The sequence below is a fragment of the Drosophila tropicalis genome, unplaced genomic scaffold (assembly GCF_018151085.1).
Source record: "Drosophila tropicalis isolate 14030-0801.00 unplaced genomic scaffold, ASM1815108v1 contig_158, whole genome shotgun sequence".
NCBI classification, from domain to species: Eukaryota; Metazoa; Arthropoda; class Insecta; order Diptera; family Drosophilidae; genus Drosophila; species Drosophila tropicalis.
In genome coordinates, this window is record NW_027172602.1 from 9166647 (window position 1) to 9189351 (window position 22705).

Here is a 22705-nt window from a genome sequence, read left to right on the forward strand (position 1 = left end):
GCAACTGATTCTATGTTTTTGTGCAGTGTACGAGATGGTAAGACAAGAGTAAACTGTGCTTGGGGTTGGGTTAGGCGATGCAAAGTACAAAATGCACTGGTCAATGCATCCCCACTTACCCATCCATTAGATCGGTCCATACAAAAAGATCAAAGTCTTTGCCGCTAAGAGTTTCTCTCTCCTCTCTGTCAGCGTTGAAACTGTGTCAAGTGACAAGCCTCCTGTTTAGCAGGTAGCGTTGGCAGCATCAGGTCAATGTCTGGTCATCGCTTATCACGGTTTGATTCCATTTGATTCGACAGATTTACATTCCCAAATCGGTTTAGCATATAACGTTACTCCTGTTCAAAGTCCAAGATCTGACAGAAAAGGTGTTTACGGCTTTTTAATTGTTTGACTTTTCACCAGGATTTGCTTTTGCATTGACGTCAATCTCTAGGAGCAGCAACGCCGCGCCGGCCGCAGGCATTATCAACTTTGCCGCTTTCTGTTTTTGTTTACGCGTCAGTCATCATCATCATTCGCATTGGTTGATCTCCCCCAACCTTGCGCCCGGAGAATCTCTCACATAATCTCTACTTGAGAAGCAGAAAAAAAAAGAGTAGAATGCATGCAATTCTGACTCGATTCGAGGACGAAAATCCACTGAAAACTAAGAATTTCAATAATATTGAAATCTCCATTGATATTTACAAAAATTTTCATTTGAATAGTCCTTAATAATTTGGATAGTTTTGTTTGATTCTTAAAAAGAAATTTATTCATAATATTACCTTCATTTGGCTCTTCTTTGGAAAGATCTCCGTTCTCAATTCTTTTATGATAAGCAATTGAACTTTGCTCAGCTTGAAATTCCCAATGATTTTCGAACGAAAATCAATTCCGGCTCAAAAATCTATAAAAATATATGTCCCTATATATACTTAAATCTATACATCTGTATTACAAATTCGTTGAAATGAATATATAAATCCATTGACTGCTATATAAAGATGTTTTAACAATTGTATTTGATGGTCATTGGGGGGGAACAACAGAATCGTCATCGATTCCCGTTTCAACTGCAATGATCCGGACAATTTTTTGGTGTGTTGGTGGGGTGGAGGGTGAGGTAAATGATAGTGCAGCTGACTGTGATTGGGGGAGGTCCAACATTTTTCCAAGTGCAACATTTGCGCAAACAGTTTTTCACACCCTATAAACAAAAGCCATGCCCAGCAACAAAAAAAAAAAGGGTATAATAAACTTGCTTTACTTCACAAGTTTACAGAAAAAGGTTTGAAAATCTAATAACGTTAGATTCGTTTTGAATCCATGCAATTTAAATCAAGTAAAGATCAAAATTCATGAAGGGCAAACTTCAAAATAAACTTGGGTTAAGGATGTTTTTTAGTTTTCCTATCAAAGTATTATGGCAAAATGTTTATGAAAATTTTTACTGGATAAAGCAAAGTCGATGATCATCGAATCAAACACAACATCCGGAATATTATTTATTTGTGTTTTTGTTAATGGCAAAGCAAAGTGCACAATTGAATAACAGCGCATTACAGGGAAAGACTGTGGGTAAAGCAAAATCTGATAGAAATGGAAATGGCATAAACATTTACTGAACTAAATACATACACAGACCAATGACGTGGTGATACCCTTCTAACTTACCTTGTCCCTCTCTTCTCCCGTGATTTGATGCATTTAATCTACCTTTGAACAAACTTGAAGTATGTTTATTAATTACTAGCTAAAAAAAAACAGTTTGTTTTTAAAATTAAATTAGAATTATGAATCTATTGGCTAATTTGAAGGGACTTCAATTTTATTTTCTTTTTGGTTATGTTCTTTGTGTTTACGCAACTAAAGTTATGGCATCGAGAGTTGGTTTTTCTTTTTGTTTATTACTCTTAATATTAGTTACTAACACTAATTGTATTAACTTTGTTCACTTTTTAGAATATTGTCGTTTAAATAATTTGTGGTTTTTTTTTCTCTTGCAGTGTATATAAGGCATTTCAATGATGACAAAGTAAAAGTGTTACAATTAGATTCTATATTAGTTTTATTTTTCTTTGTTTTTGGTTTTGTTGGAGTAATGGCACTTAGTACTTTATGCTTAACCTACAACTAGCATAACTTAACAAACAAAAGAAGAAAAAAAAAAAAAACAGTGGGTCAGAGGTTTAACTTTGACTGTGCCAATGTTTGTATACCCTTGCAAGGTTATTCAGTTACACTTTCTTTACTTCACAAAGGAAGATTGTCATTTCTGCTGGCAGGATGAATTTGTATGACAATCGAGTGGAAAATAACGAAGCTATTGATAAAAGTTACTGTAGGTGATTTAGTCGTTTCTAAGAGAGTGGTCCAGACGGAAGATTAGGGGGAGAGACAGACAGAATAAAATTGCTATATGAACTCTTATATATCAAGAATATACACTTAATATGGTCAAAGGAGGGTTCTCTTCTATGGTTTGCCCACTTCTGACCATTGTTTGCAAGGATATAGAAATTTAGACAGGCAGACAAAAATATATAGATATATGTATGTATGTTATGTATGTAGATATTGCCTCTATTCTGTGCGTTGCATTATCATTTCGATTTTATCGCCAGCAGCTGCAATTAATGGTACTGTAAGACAGCAATCAAAGTCCTGTGTTTTCATTTCATTGACCTGCAAAAAAGTAGAGTTTTAATCATTACATTCTAAGTGGTGACTTCACCTTATGTAGAACTCACCTGCATGATGCGATCGAAAGGCTTTAATTGACCACACATATCCGCTGGACCGCCACTTCGTATGCGATTAATGAACACACCGCGTTCGTATAGTCCATCCGAAACGGAGAAACCATAATCATCATAGACTTTATCCTTGTAAAGTGTGACATGGAAGATGCACTGTTTGCCACCACCAACCCCTGCTGCTGCTCCAGCTCCTCCGCCTGGAACATCTTTGCAGCCAGGATTGCTGCTTGTCTCTGTATTCGCCGAGGGACTACGCGGTCGTCGCTGCACTTTGGCATAGATGGCCTGTGGCGTTTGGATTTGTGATGAATGACCATTGGCCATATCATGACTGCGCAGTATTTTTAGGTCCACCAGATCACCAAGATTCTGCAATAGACTGGTGGCATGTGACAATGGCATACCCTGTACCGAATGTTCATCGATAGCCAGCAATTGGTCTCCCACATGAATTTGTGAATTCTTGTGTGCTATGCCCCCTACGTATTCAATAATGGAATTAGTTTTTCAATCAATATATCAGTCGTATTACTTGTTTACCTTCTACTAGACCACTTATGGTGATAGGCTTTGTGATATCCTCACTGCCGGCCAATGTTATGCCCAGTAAACCTCCCTTGGGTTCAAGGCGTACCGTAAAGATGATTTGATGTAAACTACTGCCACTGCTCTTACTACTCGAGCTGGCAGCTGATCCATATACCTTGTTCTCCATTGGCGGTGGTAATACAGTACAGTCAACACTTTAATCAAATAGAAAATATGCATTAAATATATGTCAGACATTCATGTATTCTTCCCACTTACCTGGCATATCGATTTAATTCATAGCCAGCATATTGCTGACCATCTAGACCATCATCCTGTTCATCCTCCTCTTCGGGCAATTCTGTGGTCAGACTTTGCGTATTATTGGCAGCATTCGGATAGGCACGACCACTTGCACCATTCGATGTGATCCAGATGCCGCCAGATGCAGAAGTTCCTGCAGTTCCGCCATGTCTCAGTTGAACAACCGATTGCAAACTGTTCTCATCCATGCTAGGACCACGAAAATAATCTGGTTGCGGTGTCCTCGATTTGAGTGAAATGCTGCCGCAGTCATTGTATTTGACCTCAGCATATTTAGCCGCCACATAGGCACTGCTATATAGATCATGATCGCCACCATTCGAAACGGAGGAGACACCATTGCTGCCGGGTTGACAGTTGCTATAAATGGGACTGGGCAGAAAATCGGGCAAATTGACACGTTTAATGGTCAAGGTGGTGTAGTCGGTGCTGCTGCTTGGTGGAACCGAACCGGCCACTGATGACTCCTTGAGCAAGGCATCAACATTGAAATGCTGGACTGGATGTTGATCGACAGCTAGCAGAATATCACCAGCTCTCAAAGAACCGCAACGATGGGCTGGACTACCCATTTTTACATCAGTTATAACCAAGCCGCCATGATTTCCCATCTAAGTCGAAAGAGGTTGGCGAATTAAGTCAAATAAGTAGCTTCATTTACTTACGCTTAAACCCAGGCCACATTTGCCTGTGCGAAGAAGTTTCACATTGAACACACCACTGGAGGGGACAACTGCATCAGGCATATCGAACTCAATCTCTAGTTCTAGCCAATTGGCTGGTGGCGGATTATTAGTGCGTGCAGGTTCCAATAATTGCCGCATGCCAGCGACATCCAGATTGTACATCTTATTGATGGCCACAATGCGATCACCTGGCTGAATGCAACCACTTCGATCTGCCACAGAGTCACTCAAGATTTGAGCTATGCTTACGGCCGCTCGGCCGCAATTGTTGGCCTCCTCGCAGAGAACAATTCCAGCACCCTGACTGCAGTCGAGAAGAACGGGAAAACTTTCTGCCCTACACAGGCCAATTGGGCCACTGGCTCCATTAGCTGATCCTGCTGGTCCTCCAATGTTATTGCCGTTCACCTCCAATGGCAATGAACTTTTTCTCACAAATCGCTGCCTTTGCCTTCCCGTCGATGTGGATTTGCGTGATTCCAGAGTACTGAAGCTATACTTGGGACTACCGAGAGCAGTGTGACCTAGAAGAAAATCCAAAAAAAAAAAAAAGAAATTGGAAAATGTGTCGGGGTTAAATATGTGTGTCCGTGTGTGTGTGAGTATTTTATCTATTTTCGTCTGCCCTTTTTAAATGGAAATTTAAGTGTGTCTTGCCGCCTGCCTGCGAGTGTTTGTGGTGTGTGTGTGTGTGTGTGTGTTAGTTGATGTTAGTTGATGTTAGTTCCTCTGAAAGCTTTTAACATTTGGACTTTGGCCATGTGTGAGAAACAATTGACATTGGCTGACTAGCAAACAAATCCTAGCATTAGATACCCCCCCCTCCACACCTTTTTGTGTGATCTTGGCTAGAATTTATAGTCTAGGAAATCACAGCCAATATATAGAGGAAGAGAGAGTCATATATTGTCAACCCCAGAATTAAAACGTAACATTACATTGCCATCTATTCGTCTGTCTGTCTATCTAACCGTCTGACTGTCTCTCAGTGTGTCTATCTGTCTATCTCTGAGTGTGTGTGTGTGTTTGCTTAACAAATTGATGAAAAACATACAGAAAGAAATTGATTGGCGCTTTGTTTGTGCTCATCTAAAGTGAGTGGATCGAACAGACAGACAGATAGACAGACAGACAGACGAACGCGTTACGATTGTTTATTGAGCTTACTAGCTCGAAAAGAAAAAGCAAGCATCAATTCCCAAAAAGACATTAGCCATAGATAATGATGATGATGTGGCAGAGATAGTTTTCAATCTACCCTCGCCAAAGTTACTGGCAGCCAATTGTTGTTGTTTCAGCCGTCTGTTCGTTAACCGTGTCGCCTACGCAAGACCTTCGTGTTGTTGCCACATTTGGAGAGAGCCTTGACGATCGACCGAACGACCGATCAATCGATCGATCCGTTCGGTTAGATAGCCAAACAAATGTCAAGTCAGCCAACTTAATATCTCAACTTACCACGTCGCGCCAAGGCATGAGCCGGCATGATCTGCATTTGTGTATAACCTCGTCCAGTGCTAGTATCCAATATAGTCATCACCTCATCGGGAGTGCAGGCGGTTTGCTCTATCATATTGTCATCGATAGTTAGCACCTGATCACCGACAGACAAGGCACCGCAACTGCAGGCCATGCATCAAGATGAGTAAGAAAGAAAGATTCATCTAAATATATATATGAAATTGCTTACCGATCGGCAATGCTTGCTGGCAATATGCTGGCTATATAAATGCCCGATTGTGTCACTTCATCCAATTTATCTGTGCTCGTTGTGCTGGATGTGGTGCCAACTGTTGAATAATTGCAGAGAACCAAACCCAACTTATCATTCATAGGTCGTTCGATTTCAATAATCAAAGGACCCATCGAGAATTCGACACTTTGGACCACGGATACATCATATTCAATGGTCAGATTGGTATAACCCGATACATGTCCGCCACATTTGATAATCTGTTGGGCCTCAGCCAAAGTTTTTCCAATAAGGGAGACCTAGAAAAGTAAAAAAAGATAGATATATGTAGGAAACGGAAACGGAAATGCCTGGCCCCGTGAGCGACAGCTTACATTATCCACACGCAATAGACGATCGCCTGGCTTGATGCGGCCCGTCTTATAGACTGGGCCATGCGGTCGCACATGGGTCACAATCAACGGATAGTCGGCTCCCCCGCGTAACGTTAGACCTAGGCAACCACTCTCCCGTTCCACAGTGATTTGGGCCAACTTTGATGTAACACAGAGACTATTTTGGGAAACTGCTGAGATGACAAGACAGATAGACAAATAGATAGAGAGAGAGAGAGAGAGAAAGAGAGATGAGGGGGAAGCAAACATTTGAATGAAATTCGGTATCCGGTAGCAAGTTCTATTTTATCACTTACTGTATTCAGGCAATGAGTACTCAATCTCCACAATGGCTGGTCCCGCATCAACAACTCCTCCATTAGCACACAACATGGCCATGATCTTTTGATTACTCAAACCTATTGTCGATATACCATCAATCTGATGGAGACGGTCACCTGGAGCCAGAAAATCAGCAGCATGACCCACTGGATTGAGAGATCCCACAACAGGTGGATAAGATAGATCATGGCGCTCTGTAATTAGAATTGAAAATTAACTGATTGATTGATTGATAAATTGATTGACTTAAATATTTTACTACCCCCCTCTCCACGGACAGGTGAACACCTGAACAAGCATATTATCTACCTGCTGCTGCTGACCACTAAATATTGTGAAAAATGGAACAAAAATATGAATGCAAGTTGTACTAGAGAACTCATATCTTTTTCCAGCCAACAAGCAAAAGTGCGAATGGGTATATAAAAATCTTGTATATATCTTGTTGCCTTGGCTTCTATTTCGATTTCCGCCTCTGCAACGTTTGCAGCTCTGTCAGCCACTCATCAGCCAACACAAGCGAGTCTTTCGCCAAAAAGAAAAACGTGAAAAAAAGGAAAATGTTACTCGTAAATAAATATGTGCTTAAATCAAGAAAAAAAAAAAAAAAAACAAAAAAACTTAGAGGGGAAACAAAAAACAAAACGCCGACTGACTGGCCGGCAAACTATGGGCCAGAGAGAAGAGCGTTGATGCACGAGTGGCACAGTGCCAGAGACATGGCCGTAAAGGAAAATGCTTGTAGCCAACCCCAGGCATTATGAGAAGGCGTCGTCGAAGTCGATGCGACAAAAAAACATACATAAAAACAAGTTGCAGACTTTGGATGACAACGACCAAGACCACAACCAAGATGATGCTTACGTCAGACATCGACGCCGACGACGGCGACCTAAAGAGATGAGGTTAAACCAAAAACCCCAAATGGACCCTTGCCCAGACGCGACCAACATCCGCATCCACAGAAGATTACACTCTCGCTCTCTCCCTCTCTCTCTTGGTCTCTCTCTTAAAAAAAAAATCTAGACAAAATATATAGTCAGACATATATTATTATTATGTCTGGCCGACACACAACTGAATTGTCTGCGGCCCCCGCCTTGTGGGTGGGGTCTTCGTAGGAGATTTGAACGATGATTTATTTTGGCAGCATCGCTGACGACACTCTATACTCCCGTTATCGACGCGTTCCGCATACAAAATTCAAATTATGTCGATCACGAAACTAGAACCGCAATTTAAAGCGGAAAAACTAATATCAAGAGAAAGAAAAAAAAGAAAGAAACGGACATAAAAAGCTGCAATAACATAAATCATTATTAAGGCATTTCTCGACTCAGAAATATACATACATATGTATATATGTGTATATATATATGCTTGTACTTGTAGAATCGGAACAAGATTGTTAACCTTGGGCTAGAGAGGGCCGTATGACAGACCGTGGGTGTTGCATTTTGCATTTCTTAGTCCCATTCTCATTCTCATTTGTCTAAACAAACTTATTTTACCTTGACAAAATAAATAATTTTAATTAGTTGTTGATTTGGTTTACCAACAAATGGTAGGGGGGGATAACTTTAGTCATCTTCCATCTCTCTTAGTTCACGATTGACCTTCCAAAAGATCAAAGCAGCAGCAGCAGTTCAATGCCCTGTCCATTCTTTTGTCTCTGGAAAGTTATTCTGGGATCAGACAAGCCACCCATATGTATGAATCTTTATGAATTAATATAAAGCTTTAATCTTTTCAATCTTCTTTGCAAATGCCTTAACTTGCTTTAAATTTAATCTAATTGGAAATCAGAGTACATTTTATCTATATTCCCTAAATATCTTGACTCTCTTATATCATATTTCATTTCCCGCATTATTTATCATGTATTCAATTATAAAATAATTAAGTATTTAATAATTCCTTCAATCACTTCACCAAAAAGGGTTATTAATTTTAGATAATTTGGCTTAAAGGGGATTGCCCTCAATCAAATCCAATTCAATAGCTGACAGCTGTCTATGAAATAATGCGGGTTCCTGAACAATTTTACACACTCATACCTGCAAATGTGATGGCTAAATGAAGAGCATTGCGGGGCAGTGTTATTGTTGCATAGGTTGTGCCTCGTTCCGGGGCAAGGCCCGAATCCTCGGACTGTGCGGGACTCATTGCGCGGTCAACTGCAAAGAAAATAAAAAAGATATAATGAAAAGCTGGTGTGAGACTGAGTATATCAAGCAATTGCATTGGGCATAAAATTGCATCGCAAAAAGAAAATATATATATGTACATATATAACATCAAAGGTAACAGGCAGACAAAGCACCAGCAGCCAAAGTGAGCCGACAAGTCAATGACCGACCGACCAAACTGAATGGGCAAACCATCATAATTTTTGCCAGCAGCAGGGACCACAGCTGCCTTGCATTTTCTTAATTTATTCATCAACACCAAATAAGAAGATCAAAGCAAAACCAGAGGGCCAGGCTAACTGCAGCCATGCCGAATTACATTTTCCCTATCTCAAAGGTGTCAAAGTATTAGACAATGTCGAATTTCTGTCGAAGAACAGTGCAATCTTTACCCATTGGATGACTATATCATCTGAGTTTTTAATTAATATGGAGAGAACAACTTTTTTTCTTCTTTTTTTGACCAAAAATTTCTTTTCAGGCCGATTCTAACTATGGTAACTATATGATATAGCCAACCTATCTTTATGATAATTGGCACAATGATTAATGTGTGTATTTAATTGACAAATATTAGTTTTAACAACAATTTCATTGATAAATGTCATAATTATTAAGCTTTAAGAGCTTATGTTGATCTAAGCAGAGGAACAGACAGACAGACAGAATGAAAGGACTTGATAAGAATAGGTAATTATACTTTACATGGTGGAAAATACATATTTCCTTCTATGAATGAATATACACACTTTGAAAATATTGCGCCTTTCCGGCTCCCAGCATGAAATCTCTGCCCCACATAATGACTTAAGCAACTTCTATATTATTTATGTATGTATATGTTTTATTTCATTTATTTACTTTATATTTTTTCGATTTTGGTTTCTGTTTTTATTGTTATTTCTCTTCACGTTGGCGTAACCTTCAGCATTTTGGCCAAGTGTTTCAATTAAAATTCCGAATCATTCTTATAGTATGCATGTGTATATAAAGCATAAGCCAATTAATCTTGATGATTCCCCCATCGCATCTTTTGCAATAAAAACAAAAACAAAAAGCACACACACAAACAAACAAGAACCTCAACAGATGGCCAGAAAAGCTCTTTGGATTGACTTGTTGGGAAATCAAATTACTTGAAATTTATTTTGAAAAAATGAGACATCAAATAAATCAAGAGTAAATTTACCAGTTCATAACATGAATGTTAAGTGAAATTCGCAAAAAAAAACAAAACTTCCTAATGTCAATGCGGAATGTTTGTGTATTGTTTAACAAAAACTCTTTTAATACTCCAATATTCTGGAAAACTTTGAGAGAAAAGAGAACCCTTTCAAACGTCACCCCAAAAAATGCAAGCAAAAAACTATAATAATGAGTAAACGAAGAAAGAGATAGATTCAGAGAGGGAAAGAAAAGAATCTCTGTGTATGACTACATTGTAAGAAACTGCCTCCAGTCCACCTTTTTTCCATCTCCTCTGATGTTTCTACACCTCGAGCATCAGGGGCGTATCGAGAGGGAGATTTGTACATGTAATACATTTTTCAAAAATCCGGTCTACAGATGGAAATAAAATTTCCTATCTTCTTTACTTTTCAAACTCTATCCCAGTTGGCCCCTCCTCCTGGAGCCTCCGCCACTGTAACCCATTCACTGTGTGTCTACTCTGTATACAATTTTGTGTGCTTGTGGTTTCAATTGATGTGGCAACACTTTTTGGCCATGCGGCGTATACGCGATATGCTACAATTGCGGCGTTCACCGTTCTACAGTGTTGTGTGCGTAGACACACACACACACACTCACACATACACACACTCACACATACACACACTCACACATACACACACCTTACACTCGCACACTGAGGTATTTTTTGACGTAAACGACGAACGCTGCTGCTGCGGATCCAAATGTGAACGACTTTTATTTTCCAACGCTTCAATGGCGCATAAAGTTTTTCTTAATGCCTGCCCGAGTATGAAAAACCAAAACAACAACAATAATTAGGCAAAATAACAAAAACAACAAAAATTCAAAAAAGAAATAAGATTAAACAACAAAAAAGCAAACGCTAAAAAAACAAAAAAAACAACAAAAAATAAAGTGTGCTCGTTGCGCTTCATTAGCATGGCACAACAACAAGACACACACACACGCACACGCACACTCAAACTACAAACAAAGAAGATACAATGCAAACATCTTACAGATACATTTGCACACGTGACACGCGACTCACACGACTCACAAGGGCCGATCATTAACTTCCAATGAATTTCTTCATCTTCAAAAGGTGTGCCAATTCTTGGTCTCCTCCGATCACGTCTGCACTCTTACTTTCAACTTTGCCCTGCTTTACACTATTTTGGCTTTAAGATGAAATTTTCAAATGGAAAACCCAAAGAGGGAAAAACCTGTGTCCATTAGTTGTGGCTATGCTAAGAATTAGCCATTGAATGTTTGATGAGGGGAGGGGAGCAATAGTTCTGTTCGATTCTACTAATGGATCGAATCATTTAACTTGTGTTCCATATTCTTAAATGTGATATTAGATTAACTTAAAACAAAACACTTTCCGATCTGTCCAGTTTGGACTTGAAATTGGGTCAACAAATTGAACAGGTTTTAAGCAAATTATTTTGGTTGTTTTGTTCTTGTAGACTTTAATTATTATCATGTAATGTCTTTTTTTTACTTTTTTTATTTTGCGTTTCTGTCTCCTTATGTTTTTTTTTTTTTTGATTTTCGTCGTTATATTTTTTCTTCTTTCCTTTTTGCTATTTTTATATGGTTTTTCATTTCCACAAGTTTGTTGTTGTTGTTGTTGCTGCTGCCTTTTGACATAATTCATTGGTTGTTGTTGCCCGACGCAGTGCCTCACAGCCGGCTGAGCGAGCGGAAATTATATGTATATACAATGTCTGTCTGTCTGTCTATGCTTTGGGCATAGTTTCATAAATAAATTTGAAATTAAAAACACAAAAAATAATACATTAGAATTGTACATATATGAACAACGAATTCAAATGCTCTGCCAAGATAACTATTCTTTGCCAAATCGATGAGAGAAAATTAAACCCCCTTATTATATATTATAATAATATAAACGGAAATTGACCAAAGCACTAAAAAATATCATAAAATATGAAAACTAATGCGTTACGCGCTCGTCTTTAACTTAATTTATGAAACATAGACATATATATTCTCGATTTTCATGATTATTTACGACTATTCTTTCAACTGAGACATAAGATATAAAAAAAAAAAAAAAAAAAAAACTATCTAAAGGTGTCTGAAAAACTATAATTTTATTTAAGATCCCAGCAGATCTTTAGTTTCCGCTTTAAAAACGCTTCATTTTCAGTTTTCTATATACATATGTACATATGTATGTATGTCTATATTCTTTTTGATATAGTAATCTACTTGTATTGCCACCCTCTTGAGTATTGGGTAATAAAGTTATATATTTCATAATTCCATTAGCACAAATTAGCCCTCTAGAAACATAGAAACATATGGCAAATGATGGGCAATTTTCGTTGGTAAAACTTTTTACATTACCAATTACTTTGCAGTTCCGTTTGAAAGACGAAAAAAAAGGAACATGAAATACGGGCGGGAAGTGTTCCATAAAGATGGCAAAACAGGGTGTGGAAGGGGAGGTGACTCCGATCTTGTGTGTGCAGTTAAAAACTATTTTTGCCCATTCATTTGGGCCTGTCCCATTCGTTTTTATGGCCACTTTTTCGTCTCTTTTTATTTTGGCATTATGATCATGACGAAGAAGTTTCTTTTGGCAAAATTTATCGGCAACAGTTGCAGGCAAGTGAAGGCGGAAATTGCGCTCAGACGTAACGTAGATGAGCAATATATTGGCACTTCCTGGCCGCATCTAATCCTGGCAATTAAACAGATCACAGATCACTTCCCCTGACTGATTAAAAGAGACAGCAAAACGGACAGACAGTTGACGTCTATGGCACTTGAAGGCCACAGGCAAAGATCCTCAACTCAAGATTAATGTTGAAATTGCACACACAATGTTGATCAAGTCGGATTGGTCGACCCTGGGGGTCGCCTTGGCGTTTGTCTTAATTTGGTTCACATGAAGCAAGCAATTTTGTTCAACTCTTTGCTACATTTACAATGCAAATAGATATACATATCTCTTCACAGAAATCGGATAAACTTTGCTGACGTCAGTTCGTCGTCATCGAAAATCTCTATGTAATCAAATTTATCTCGGCTTGGAAAGATTTCAGCTGAAATTGAGTTACCATCCAAACCATTGACAGGTACTTTCAATTTCATTTATTTTCTTCAAGAGAAGAAGACAAATTGAGTGAATTGAATGATTGACTAATTGACAGAGTTGGGCCGATGAATGGATATTGATGGGCGGCAACCTGACAGATTTCTGTTATTGTTTAGAGTTTTAACAAGAGTAACAACTTCATTTCATGCGAATGTCATGTTTATATATCCATTAACCTAAACTATGGACTCTTTATTAATGGGCATTCCCTTTACTCGGACTGAAGCGTGAAAATATTTTTGAAATATTTCACAACAGAATCTATCTAGGGGCTAGCCGTCCTTTACATTTCCGACGCAAAAAGAAAAAAACGACAGACAGACAAGACAACAAGAAAAACCAATTATTGCAAATGAACTCAAGTGTGGTTCCGCACAAAAAAGAAAATACTATATACGAAATGTCAACATCTGATAAAGCCGCAACAAAAAGCAAGCTACCATTGCCACTGCCTTGTCCCATAACTCTATCCTTCCAGAACCAGCACCTACATCCATACATACATACATATGTACATATCCACTCGTTCCTCATAGGCAGCTGCAGCAAACTTGCCACAAGGGCAAGCCAAAGTGCAACAGCCCGAACTCAACTTAACTCAACTGAACTGAATTCGAGTGGAGTGGTGTGGAGTGGAGTGAGCTGAGACTGATACTAAGACTGGGCAACAAGGGGCGAGCGACCCTTGCATGCATGCAAAAAAAAAAGAGCATGAATGGTGGGCAAATGAAAGTGGGGAAACGAAAGGGCGGCAAGGGTTAAAGAGATAGGCATTGAGATCCGCAAGTATTTAGCAAAATGTTGACATTTATATGATGAGTGGTAACAGACAAAACCAAAAAAGTGAGCAGCGCAAATTCTAGGGTTGGAGAATCAAAAACCAAATTACTTATATAAACATGATATGTCAAATAAGCTGATCTCAAAAGCCTTGAAACAAAAGTATTTCCAAAAAAGAAGATTTATATCATGTAATCTTGTATAATTTCTTAGGCATTAACAATAAATTAGGTCGGTCAGAGCGCTGATTATTTAACTATAATGAATATAGGAAACCAAGCAGAATAGTTTAGATAAGATTAGATCTGTGGCAGATAAGCAACATGATCCTTAATTATGGACGGTACTTTAACCAAGTGCCTTAAAAGTTGAACAATTAAGATCTAATCATCGCTTTTTAGTAATGAGTAATGTTGGATGGCAAACAAAATTGAACTGAAATTGAAAATAGTCAGTGCTTTAATAGTTGAAAACTATCGACGACCGTTAATACACAAATATGTAGACACTTGTCACTAAAAACTAATAAAGGATCTCAGAAAAGAATAAAGTCAGTGAATCAACTGAAAGTGAGGCAGTGATTAAGCAAATTGCAGCCCTGAATATTGAAATATTTCTGTTGGATAACTGGATAAGAATTTTTATGCACACATTTGCACATCGTATAAAAGTGCATCGTAATCGCATGCATATGCATATACATATAGGGGCAACCATATGTATGTATCTAGATACAAATGTATCTTTTTTAACCATAACAAGCATCCCGTTGCTGTTGATGCTTGGATAGCCAAAAGGCCAAATGAAGGGGATTCTTCTTCCCCATTGCATCAAAATTGATTTATGACCATTTGACTTGCTATGCGACGACATTGCCATTGCCATCTTGTCATTAAATTTTGGTCTGCAAAACATTTCAAAAAAAAAAAAAAAAACCAAGATCCCCAAAAAACAAAACAAAATATTTGACAATTTCACAGCATTTTTTAGTTGTTGTTGTCAACTCATAACACTCGTATCGAGTGCAACATCATCATCATCACCATCATGTGTTGCTCTATGGGCATGTGTGTACTGAGGAGGGGGTCAGAGATTTATGCTCCAAAATGTTAATTGCCTATAACCAATCCCAATCGCAATCCCCGGTTGAAGCAACAATGCACGCACAAAATAACTCGACGATAAGCAGAAAGAAAACCCATCATCCCATTTCCATTCCCTTTTCCATTGGCCTCAAAAACCAACATACTTCTTATGAAATGGGAACGTCATCCCCCCAAAAAACAACAAAACCAAAAGGTTCCAGCAATTTGAAAAATATACCGTTTTGTATAATAAAAGGCGTTAGCTAGGGCCAAGTAGCCGATAAGTGGACAAATTTTTATGGGGGGGAGGATACAAGAGATTTGTGTATACAGACAGGCAACGATAAGGCTCCAACACCGATTAAGTATTAGATTTAAACAATTGGTTATACCCAATTCAAATTCTCTTAATTTTATCAGACTAATTTTGGTTAGCTTTAGTCTTTGAATGAAAACAATTTTGTAGAAAAATATTTTTCATATTCGTATAGAAATTGTCGAGCATTCCACGCGGCATTCCCAGTTCAACACGTGCAGTGGCTAAATGCGATGGTGATGATGATGATTTGGATGGGGTCCCAAAGGGGAAGTGGAATGGATGGATACCGCATAATGCAGATATATGTACATACATATATATGGATCTCGATGCAGATGCAGTAGTCGACAACAGACAATAATTACGAGACTGTCGTGGTGTTGGCAGTTGAGAGTTGAAGACAGTCGGCTAAAAAGGGGTGGATAAAGAGGGGATGGGGCTCGGGCTGAGGCTGAGGCATAGCGATTGCTGGGGGGTTCGAGTTCGGGGGCTAGGAGAGATAGACTGTACAAATTAATCCAAACGGTAGACAAGAACAAGAACAACAAATTACAATAAACGTGTGCCTCATGTTGATGTTGCTTGGGCGTTGGATGCTCAAGATGATGATGATGATGATCATGATGACGATGTGGCTGCCATTCGCTTTTGTTTTTCTTTTGTGCTATTTTTAGGCAAATGCAAGCAGCATTGGAAATTGTGACATTTTCTTCTTTTTTTCTCTCCAAAAAGAGAAACGAGCAGTGGCACACACACACACACAGTTAGCTACCTATGTATGTGTTTCTTTATCCTCATGTATGTAGAAATGCCCTTAGAGTTATATTAATATATATGTATCTACCTATTTTCAGTTCACAACTGAATACAATGCCCGTCGTTTGTCTTTAAAGCTTAGAGAACGTTTGCATGTATGCATATATGTACATATGTATCTGCGAGGGGTGTCACAGTAGTTCTACTTTGGAATATAATTTAAAAGAAATTTGAACAAGAGCCTTGCCAAGCTTTAAATGAATTGGTATAAACTAATTTTATGTTAAACCAAAGCTAGAACAACACCTTTTACGGTTTCGTAAAGTTATCTACACACACACATACATAATTAAGGATACTTCTGATAAAAAAAAAACTTCAACAAAATTTAAATTTTCTATATTTCGTTCCTTTAGTTTCTTTATCAAATTTACACCCTATGACCCTTCTATCACCCCATAGAAGGAAATCTCAAAAATAAGGAATCCTTGCGATTTTAAAAACTTTACGAGTTGCTCTCGTCTACTCACACACACACACACACAAATATACAGAATTCGAATTAGATTCGTATTTGTATTGGCCGTTGAGTGACGTTTTGCTCGTTGTGGCAGATTTCTTGCTGAAGACGCAAACTAAATGAATGGTGGAGGAGATCGACGAAGGATGGATAGATGGATGGGGAGAAATGCAAAAAACAACATCGACAGTACAAAGTGGCAGCAAAATGTTTGCAACACGCCATTCAAACAACCAAACAAACATGCAACACCAACAGCAACAGCAACAACACAACAAACAACCATGGGACCACACACCATACCAAGTGCCTATAAAAATTCAACAAATATTTATGTTCTTGAGAGAAACAGGAGAGATAGATAGAGACAGACCCCCAATTCAAAGAGAGAGGGCACAGCAGAGCAAATGACGCAAAAGCCAAAACAACTCCAAAGAAAAATATGTAAACCGTTCCGAATGGGGGCCACAAAAATCGCCAAGGGAGGAAGTAGACATCAATTTTTGAAGTTTGAATATTAAACAATTTATATGAAATAAGTGACTAACTAGCTAGCTAATGAAAATATAACAGATACATCTTTAGTTTAGTTAAAAGGAACACTATCTATTTGAAAATCTAGAAGAATCAGATCGATTCTGAAACGCTTTGTCAAAAACGTTTTTGAAGTCTGTTTTTGCTCTTCAGATGATGATTCCACTGTACTTGGAATATGTCATTTGCCTGTTGCAGTTGTCGCCCATTTGGGTCTTCCTTTTGATATGGCAGAAGCAGCAGCAACAGCTTTATGACACCCAAAAGGATTTGCTCACAAAAACAAAAGACTTCGCCCGCTTCTCTCTTGTGACAGAAGCAACCATTTGTTGGCAGTTGGTGGGAAGAGGAGCAAGTGGGCAGTGTATATGCAGTTGGTAGGTAGACGGTTAAAGGAAAGGGTACACATCTTCTCAGTCAGTGTGTGCTCATTTCGGTTTTAATTGCGTCAAATTGTTGTTGAATTGGCGGCTTCTCATTTTTTGTATTTTGTTTATACTTTTCGATTGCCGCCGCAATGTGGCAAAAAATAAACACAACAACATAATGGAAAAATGGAAAAACGGAACGAAATGAGGAAGTGAGAAAAAGTGGTGTTAGGAGGGGCAACACAACAAATGGAAAACTAATGTTCGATTGTGCCGAAAACAGAATGGGAAGAAAATCTCAGAAATTTCACAAAAACACAGAAAATGATGTGTATTGAAAATATTTGAGTGTTTACCCATTTTCGGAAGACATCATGTCTCGGCCTTCGCTCCCCTCTTTCAGTTGCTTTCATTGTACATGTACATAGAATATATTTACTTTTGTGGGGAGAGGAGGGTAGAGGAAGTACTTGGGCATTATATTATGTAAATCCCCGAACGAAGAGAATTTCTTTCATATGTCTATCCAAAAATCCCATACGCAATCGTTTGGGCTGAGGTAGGGGGAGAAAAACTCTTAACTTGCGTGATTTTTATTGTTTAACAGCAAAATATGGGGAGATGGAGAAGGAGATGGGATGCAATGGAATGGGTTGGTGATGTGGGCCAGTCTTCAAGTCTCCAAGGAATGAAATAAACCCATCAACAATGAAGTGTCGCCAAACGAATTGAGACTTCAATGCATCTATGTTGCCTGTTGATGGAAATGCAGATGGAAGCTGAAGGGGCGTAAGAGTAGCAAGAAGAGAGAAACCATCTCTCCAAGGAGCAGCATATGCACCAAGTCCATAAGTAGTAAAACGGATGAGCTTTCTTGCCCTTTTTTCGTTAAATTCGTTAAATCTCTTGTCATTTAAGTTTATCAAAATTATTTTATATGACAATCATTAAATCAAAATGAAAACGCTTAACAACATCTCCCTCTTCCTCTCCCTCTTCCTCTCTCTCTCTCTCTCTTAAAAACATTGACAAATCGCTTGTAAATTTGTAAAATTCAATTTACTGATCATAAAAATATTATAAAACTCAAACGAAGAGCTAATTCTAAAATGAAAATGTGGAACTGCAAATGCATTCACATTGCATTCACATCGTGTTACAACTTAAAATGAACCATTAAAATGAATCTATTTCAAGTTTTTACTATTCTCGTAACTCGGGCAAGTCATAAAAATTCTAAACCATACCAAAAAAAAAAAAAAAATGAAAACATTCAACATCCATGTTAAAAATTGAAATGGAGATAAGGATGGAAAATAAAGTTGCATGTAAATATCTTGCGATCTTGCTAAAAACCTAAAAATGAACAATTTCAAAAATTTCATCTAGAAATTCCATAAGTTTTTGGAACGTGATTTTTGAGAATAAAAACTAATATAAAATATATATTAATAACTTAACTCACTCAATGCCCATCATTTAGCATGTCATATTCTTGATGACATATCTAAATTTGGGAATTTTATGAGTATTTAATGCTTCGGCTACAGTCTAATCGATATCAATTGATCGATCGGGGGTTAAGATGTCATCTGTGTTTGTTATTTGATTACCTCTGATTGTTGATTGTTGACAATATTATCGCGCACCTTTCGATTTTCTCATGCCTTTTAACCCTCTCGAAATCGTATCTCACCCTGTGAACACTTTGAATCCCCCGTTCGCGCCCTTCTATGAGCAGAGTTCTTGTTGTTGTGTAAACAAATGACATCTGTCCTCCGCCCCCCATCTCTTTACTAACTGATGTTTCCTTCAATTACACTGACCAACAATTTGAAAGACAAGAAAAACTTTCCTTTGCTTTTACCCGCATGTGGAATGGCAATATCTTTGTCTATAAGAGGTTTATAGAGAAAACTCTAATGAGTTATCTTTCAGAGATAAAAAGATAGATTTTAATTAAACAGTTTTTAGATTTCTTTAAAGGAAAATTCATATATTTTCATTAATTTTGTCTGAACTATTTCCATACTTTATTTATAACCAAACAAAGTAAAAAAATCCATCTAACTTTTGTTTTGAACATTTGCTTTTGGCTTTTCAACTACTACTTAACCTTATCTAACAATCTGTGGCGCATTCCGCGCAAGAAAATTAAGCAATGAAAGCAACAATGCGCCACACAACAACAACAACAACAAAAGCAACAAAAATATTTAATTAAATGCTTAATTACGCTTGCCATGCCATAAATTCATCAAATGCAATTTAAGCTCACACACACGACCAACAAACAACAACAACAGCAACAATGAGGAATGAATGTTGTTGGTGCATTTGCGGATACAGATACAGATACAGATACTGAGAATGGGAGATGGCAAATGGAATGAATGGGAGATGGAGATGGAGATGAAGCCACACACAAATACAGAGGCATAGATACTTTTGTATCTGTTACTTATGCCTATGTTGCATTTTCATTCATTAAAAAGAGAAAAAAAAAACAACCGAATAAAGAAAAAAGTTCATTGCTAAAAATGCGCCAAGCCGGGTTAAATGTTATGCGCCATAACTCTTCTCGATGCGGTTATAAACTGGCATAAATCCCAGCCCCAGAGGGGCTGCTCCTCAAATTGCAGACTGAAATTCGTGATTGAAAGTGTTCAAGCGTATGCTGGGGCCCTGTCAGGATACGGCAGGGCAGGATTAGCGCAACTGAAATCCTTTATTTATGAGCACAAAAAAAAAAAAAAAGCACTGATTGTAAAATCATCCCCAAAAAGAGAAATTGCAGTCAAATTAAATCAACATTCTGTTAAGGGGTAATGACTTTTGCTATTTATGAGCTTAAGGCTAAAAAAAAAGGTGATTTAACTTTAAAATTTTTCAAATTATGCATTAGTCAGGAGCTATCATCGATAATTCTAGGGATAGGCGGATCTAGGGCTATGAAACGGTGGACATTTGCCCCCCAAAGTATGCAATAGTCTTGCTTTTGATAAATTATATTAAATATTGCTTACAAACAGTGTCTGAGGAGGATTGTCTTTTAAGGTATTTTCGTATGGCTATTGCCTACTTTAGGGGGCTTAAGTTCTTTTATCTTTTATTTTCAGTTGAAGAACTTAATCTAATTCCTCAAAAGTTGAAGTTGAAGGGTTTTCAAAGGTTGCTAATTATCGAATTGGTATTTCTTCTAAGTCCAAAATTTATGTAATCAAAAGTGATTCAACGATCAAAGCTCAATTAGAGGTAAGTATTGAAGCGTTTTTGATGATTTCAGTTGCTTATGCGATTTTTGTCTATTGTCTATCTATTACTATAGTATACATATGTCTGCTTTGATTTTGCGATTCTACAAATGATACAGATCGATTTCATTGAACCCAAAATTGACAGATTGCAGTGGATAAAACCAACGAAACGAGGGGAAAACGAAATGCGAGCAATTGTTTCTAATTGAAAATGTCAAATATATATGTTGAGACAAATAGACAGAGAAAGAGCAACACACAGAGACATACACATTGAGACGGAGACAGAAGAGGAAAAAGAGTTGTCTCTTCTTGGGCACTTGATGTTGTTGTTTTTTTTTTTTTTTTTTTTTTGAAGGGGGACACAAAAAGTTTGGATGGGGGGGGTGGAAGGAAAGAGGGGGGCAGTAGCACACACCTTGAGCGGAAATGCGATAACCCTGAGCTAAAGGCATTGTATGAAGGGAAAAGCTAAAGCCATATGTTTCTATAAGAAAAAAAAAAAAAAACAAAACGAAAATGAAAACAAAAACAAATTAAGAAAATGAAAATTCTATTCTATTCTAAGCGGAAGCTCTTACCGGATAGCATAGGCGCCAAGGGAATGCCGTTGCTTGATGTCGTTTGCTTATTGGAGGAAACGACCTCAGATTGTTGTTGCTGTTGCTGCTGCTGCTGCAGTTGTTGTTGTTGGTGTTGCTGCTCCTGTTTCTTACCGGGCACACAACTGCCAATGGGTTTCTTTGATTTCCACAATTTCATATTTGATTTTGATAACAGTTACATTGGCATTGTTTTTCTCTTTAGTTTTGGTTTTTTTCTCAAAATGTTGAAAGAAAAATTGAAACAAACTAAAGCAGCTGCTTAGTGCATGCAGCAGGCTGCACGTTTCTACGATTCTCTAGTGCAATGCATTTGCATTAAAAATTTAGATCACAAACACACGCCAAAAACGCACAGAAGACAACCCGAAAAAAAAAAAAAAAAAAAAAAAAATTGAATTGAAAATTTTTCAAATTTCACGCCTCGCAAAAGACAACAAATGCGGCACTCGACGACGACTACGACGACGACGACAATGATGATGACGATGACTAAAACTACGAGCTCCGTGGTCCGTGGTGGCACGTCCGGCGTATACGACACGAAATTGCACAATGATTCAGAGGCAGAGGCAGAGACTGAGACTGAGACAGAAACAGAAGGAGAGGCATAGGCCAACAGACGGCGATCTGACTCTGACGCTTCGCTGTTTTTGTTATTTTTGTTGTTACTGCTTGCCTATAGCATTTGTATCTTGCAGATACGCAACATAGAGCATGCCGCTCTTACTCTCCTCTCTCTCTCTCTCTTTCTCTCTGTCTCTATCACTCTGTGTGCCTTTTTTCCCCCAGTGGCATAAAGAATTTTCTTGCTCTCATTGGTGTCACTCTCTCCCGTTGGCTGGCTCTCCCACTTGGGTTAAGTGGTGAGTTTTGAATAAACGAAAAACTCATCCATATCCATCGCATGCCAGTTTCTAATTGGAAACCACTCAAATCAGTGCCACTTCGCTTATGGCAAACAGCTGATGATAATAATGATGATGATGATGATGATGATGACGATAGTTTCTGACCTGGGTTCGGCTTTGCTCACCATAATTGACCGCCATTTGGTGGTCTTTTTTATTTCGCTAAGTTGCTAATTAGTCACGAAAAGATATTAACAAAAATGAACATGGACATGGTTAAAACAAGAAAGGCCCAAACAAGGCAAAATTTGGCCATCTGTTTTGCAATTAACAACAATATGTATTATAATGTCATAGTTTCGGTTCACAAAAATGTTGATATGAAATTTTTTGTTGTTTCTATTGTTTTTGGCATAGCCTACT

The 22705-nt window shown here is 38.0% G+C and overlaps 1 protein-coding gene across 2 annotated transcripts; it reads right to left on the bottom strand.

Moving 5' to 3' along the window:
- Nucleotides 1-1694: 1694 nt before the first annotated feature.
- Nucleotides 1695-21640, bottom strand: Grip (Glutamate receptor interacting protein). 2 transcript variants are annotated; one of them, XM_068302765.1, is made up of 12 exons: nt 21411-21640; nt 21248-21316; nt 8752-8871; nt 6670-6888; nt 6353-6546; nt 5976-6277; nt 5744-5907; nt 4265-4809; nt 3555-4210; nt 3288-3490; nt 2739-3226; nt 1695-2673 (listed from the first exon to the last, which is right to left on the bottom strand). In XM_068302765.1, exons 1-12 carry the CDS (start codon nt 21589-21591, stop codon nt 2572-2574), a joined length of 3243 nt encoding a protein of 1080 aa, XP_068158866.1. In that variant the 5' UTR covers nt 21592-21640; the 3' UTR covers nt 1695-2571. The 2 variants fall into 2 exon arrangements, with proteins under 2 accessions (XP_068158866.1, XP_068158867.1); XM_068302766.1 differs by having other exon boundaries at nt 6353-6543; nt 21411-21639.
- Nucleotides 21641-22705: the final 1065 nt, after the last annotated feature.

Excerpts from the sequence above, each read along its gene's own strand:
- Grip (XM_068302765.1), bottom strand. The coding sequence starts at position 21,591 with ATGAAATTGTGGAAATCAAAGAAACCCATTGGCAGTTGTGTGCCCGGT. Across the intron at positions 5,908-5,975 it reads CCAGCAAGCATTGCCGATCG|TTGCGGTGCCTTGTCTGTCG; the intron begins GTAAGCAATTTC and ends CATGGCCTGCAG. Across the intron at positions 2,674-2,738 it reads CTTTCGATCGCATCATGCAG|GTCAATGAAATGAAAACACA; the intron begins GTGAGTTCTACA and ends ACTTTTTTGCAG.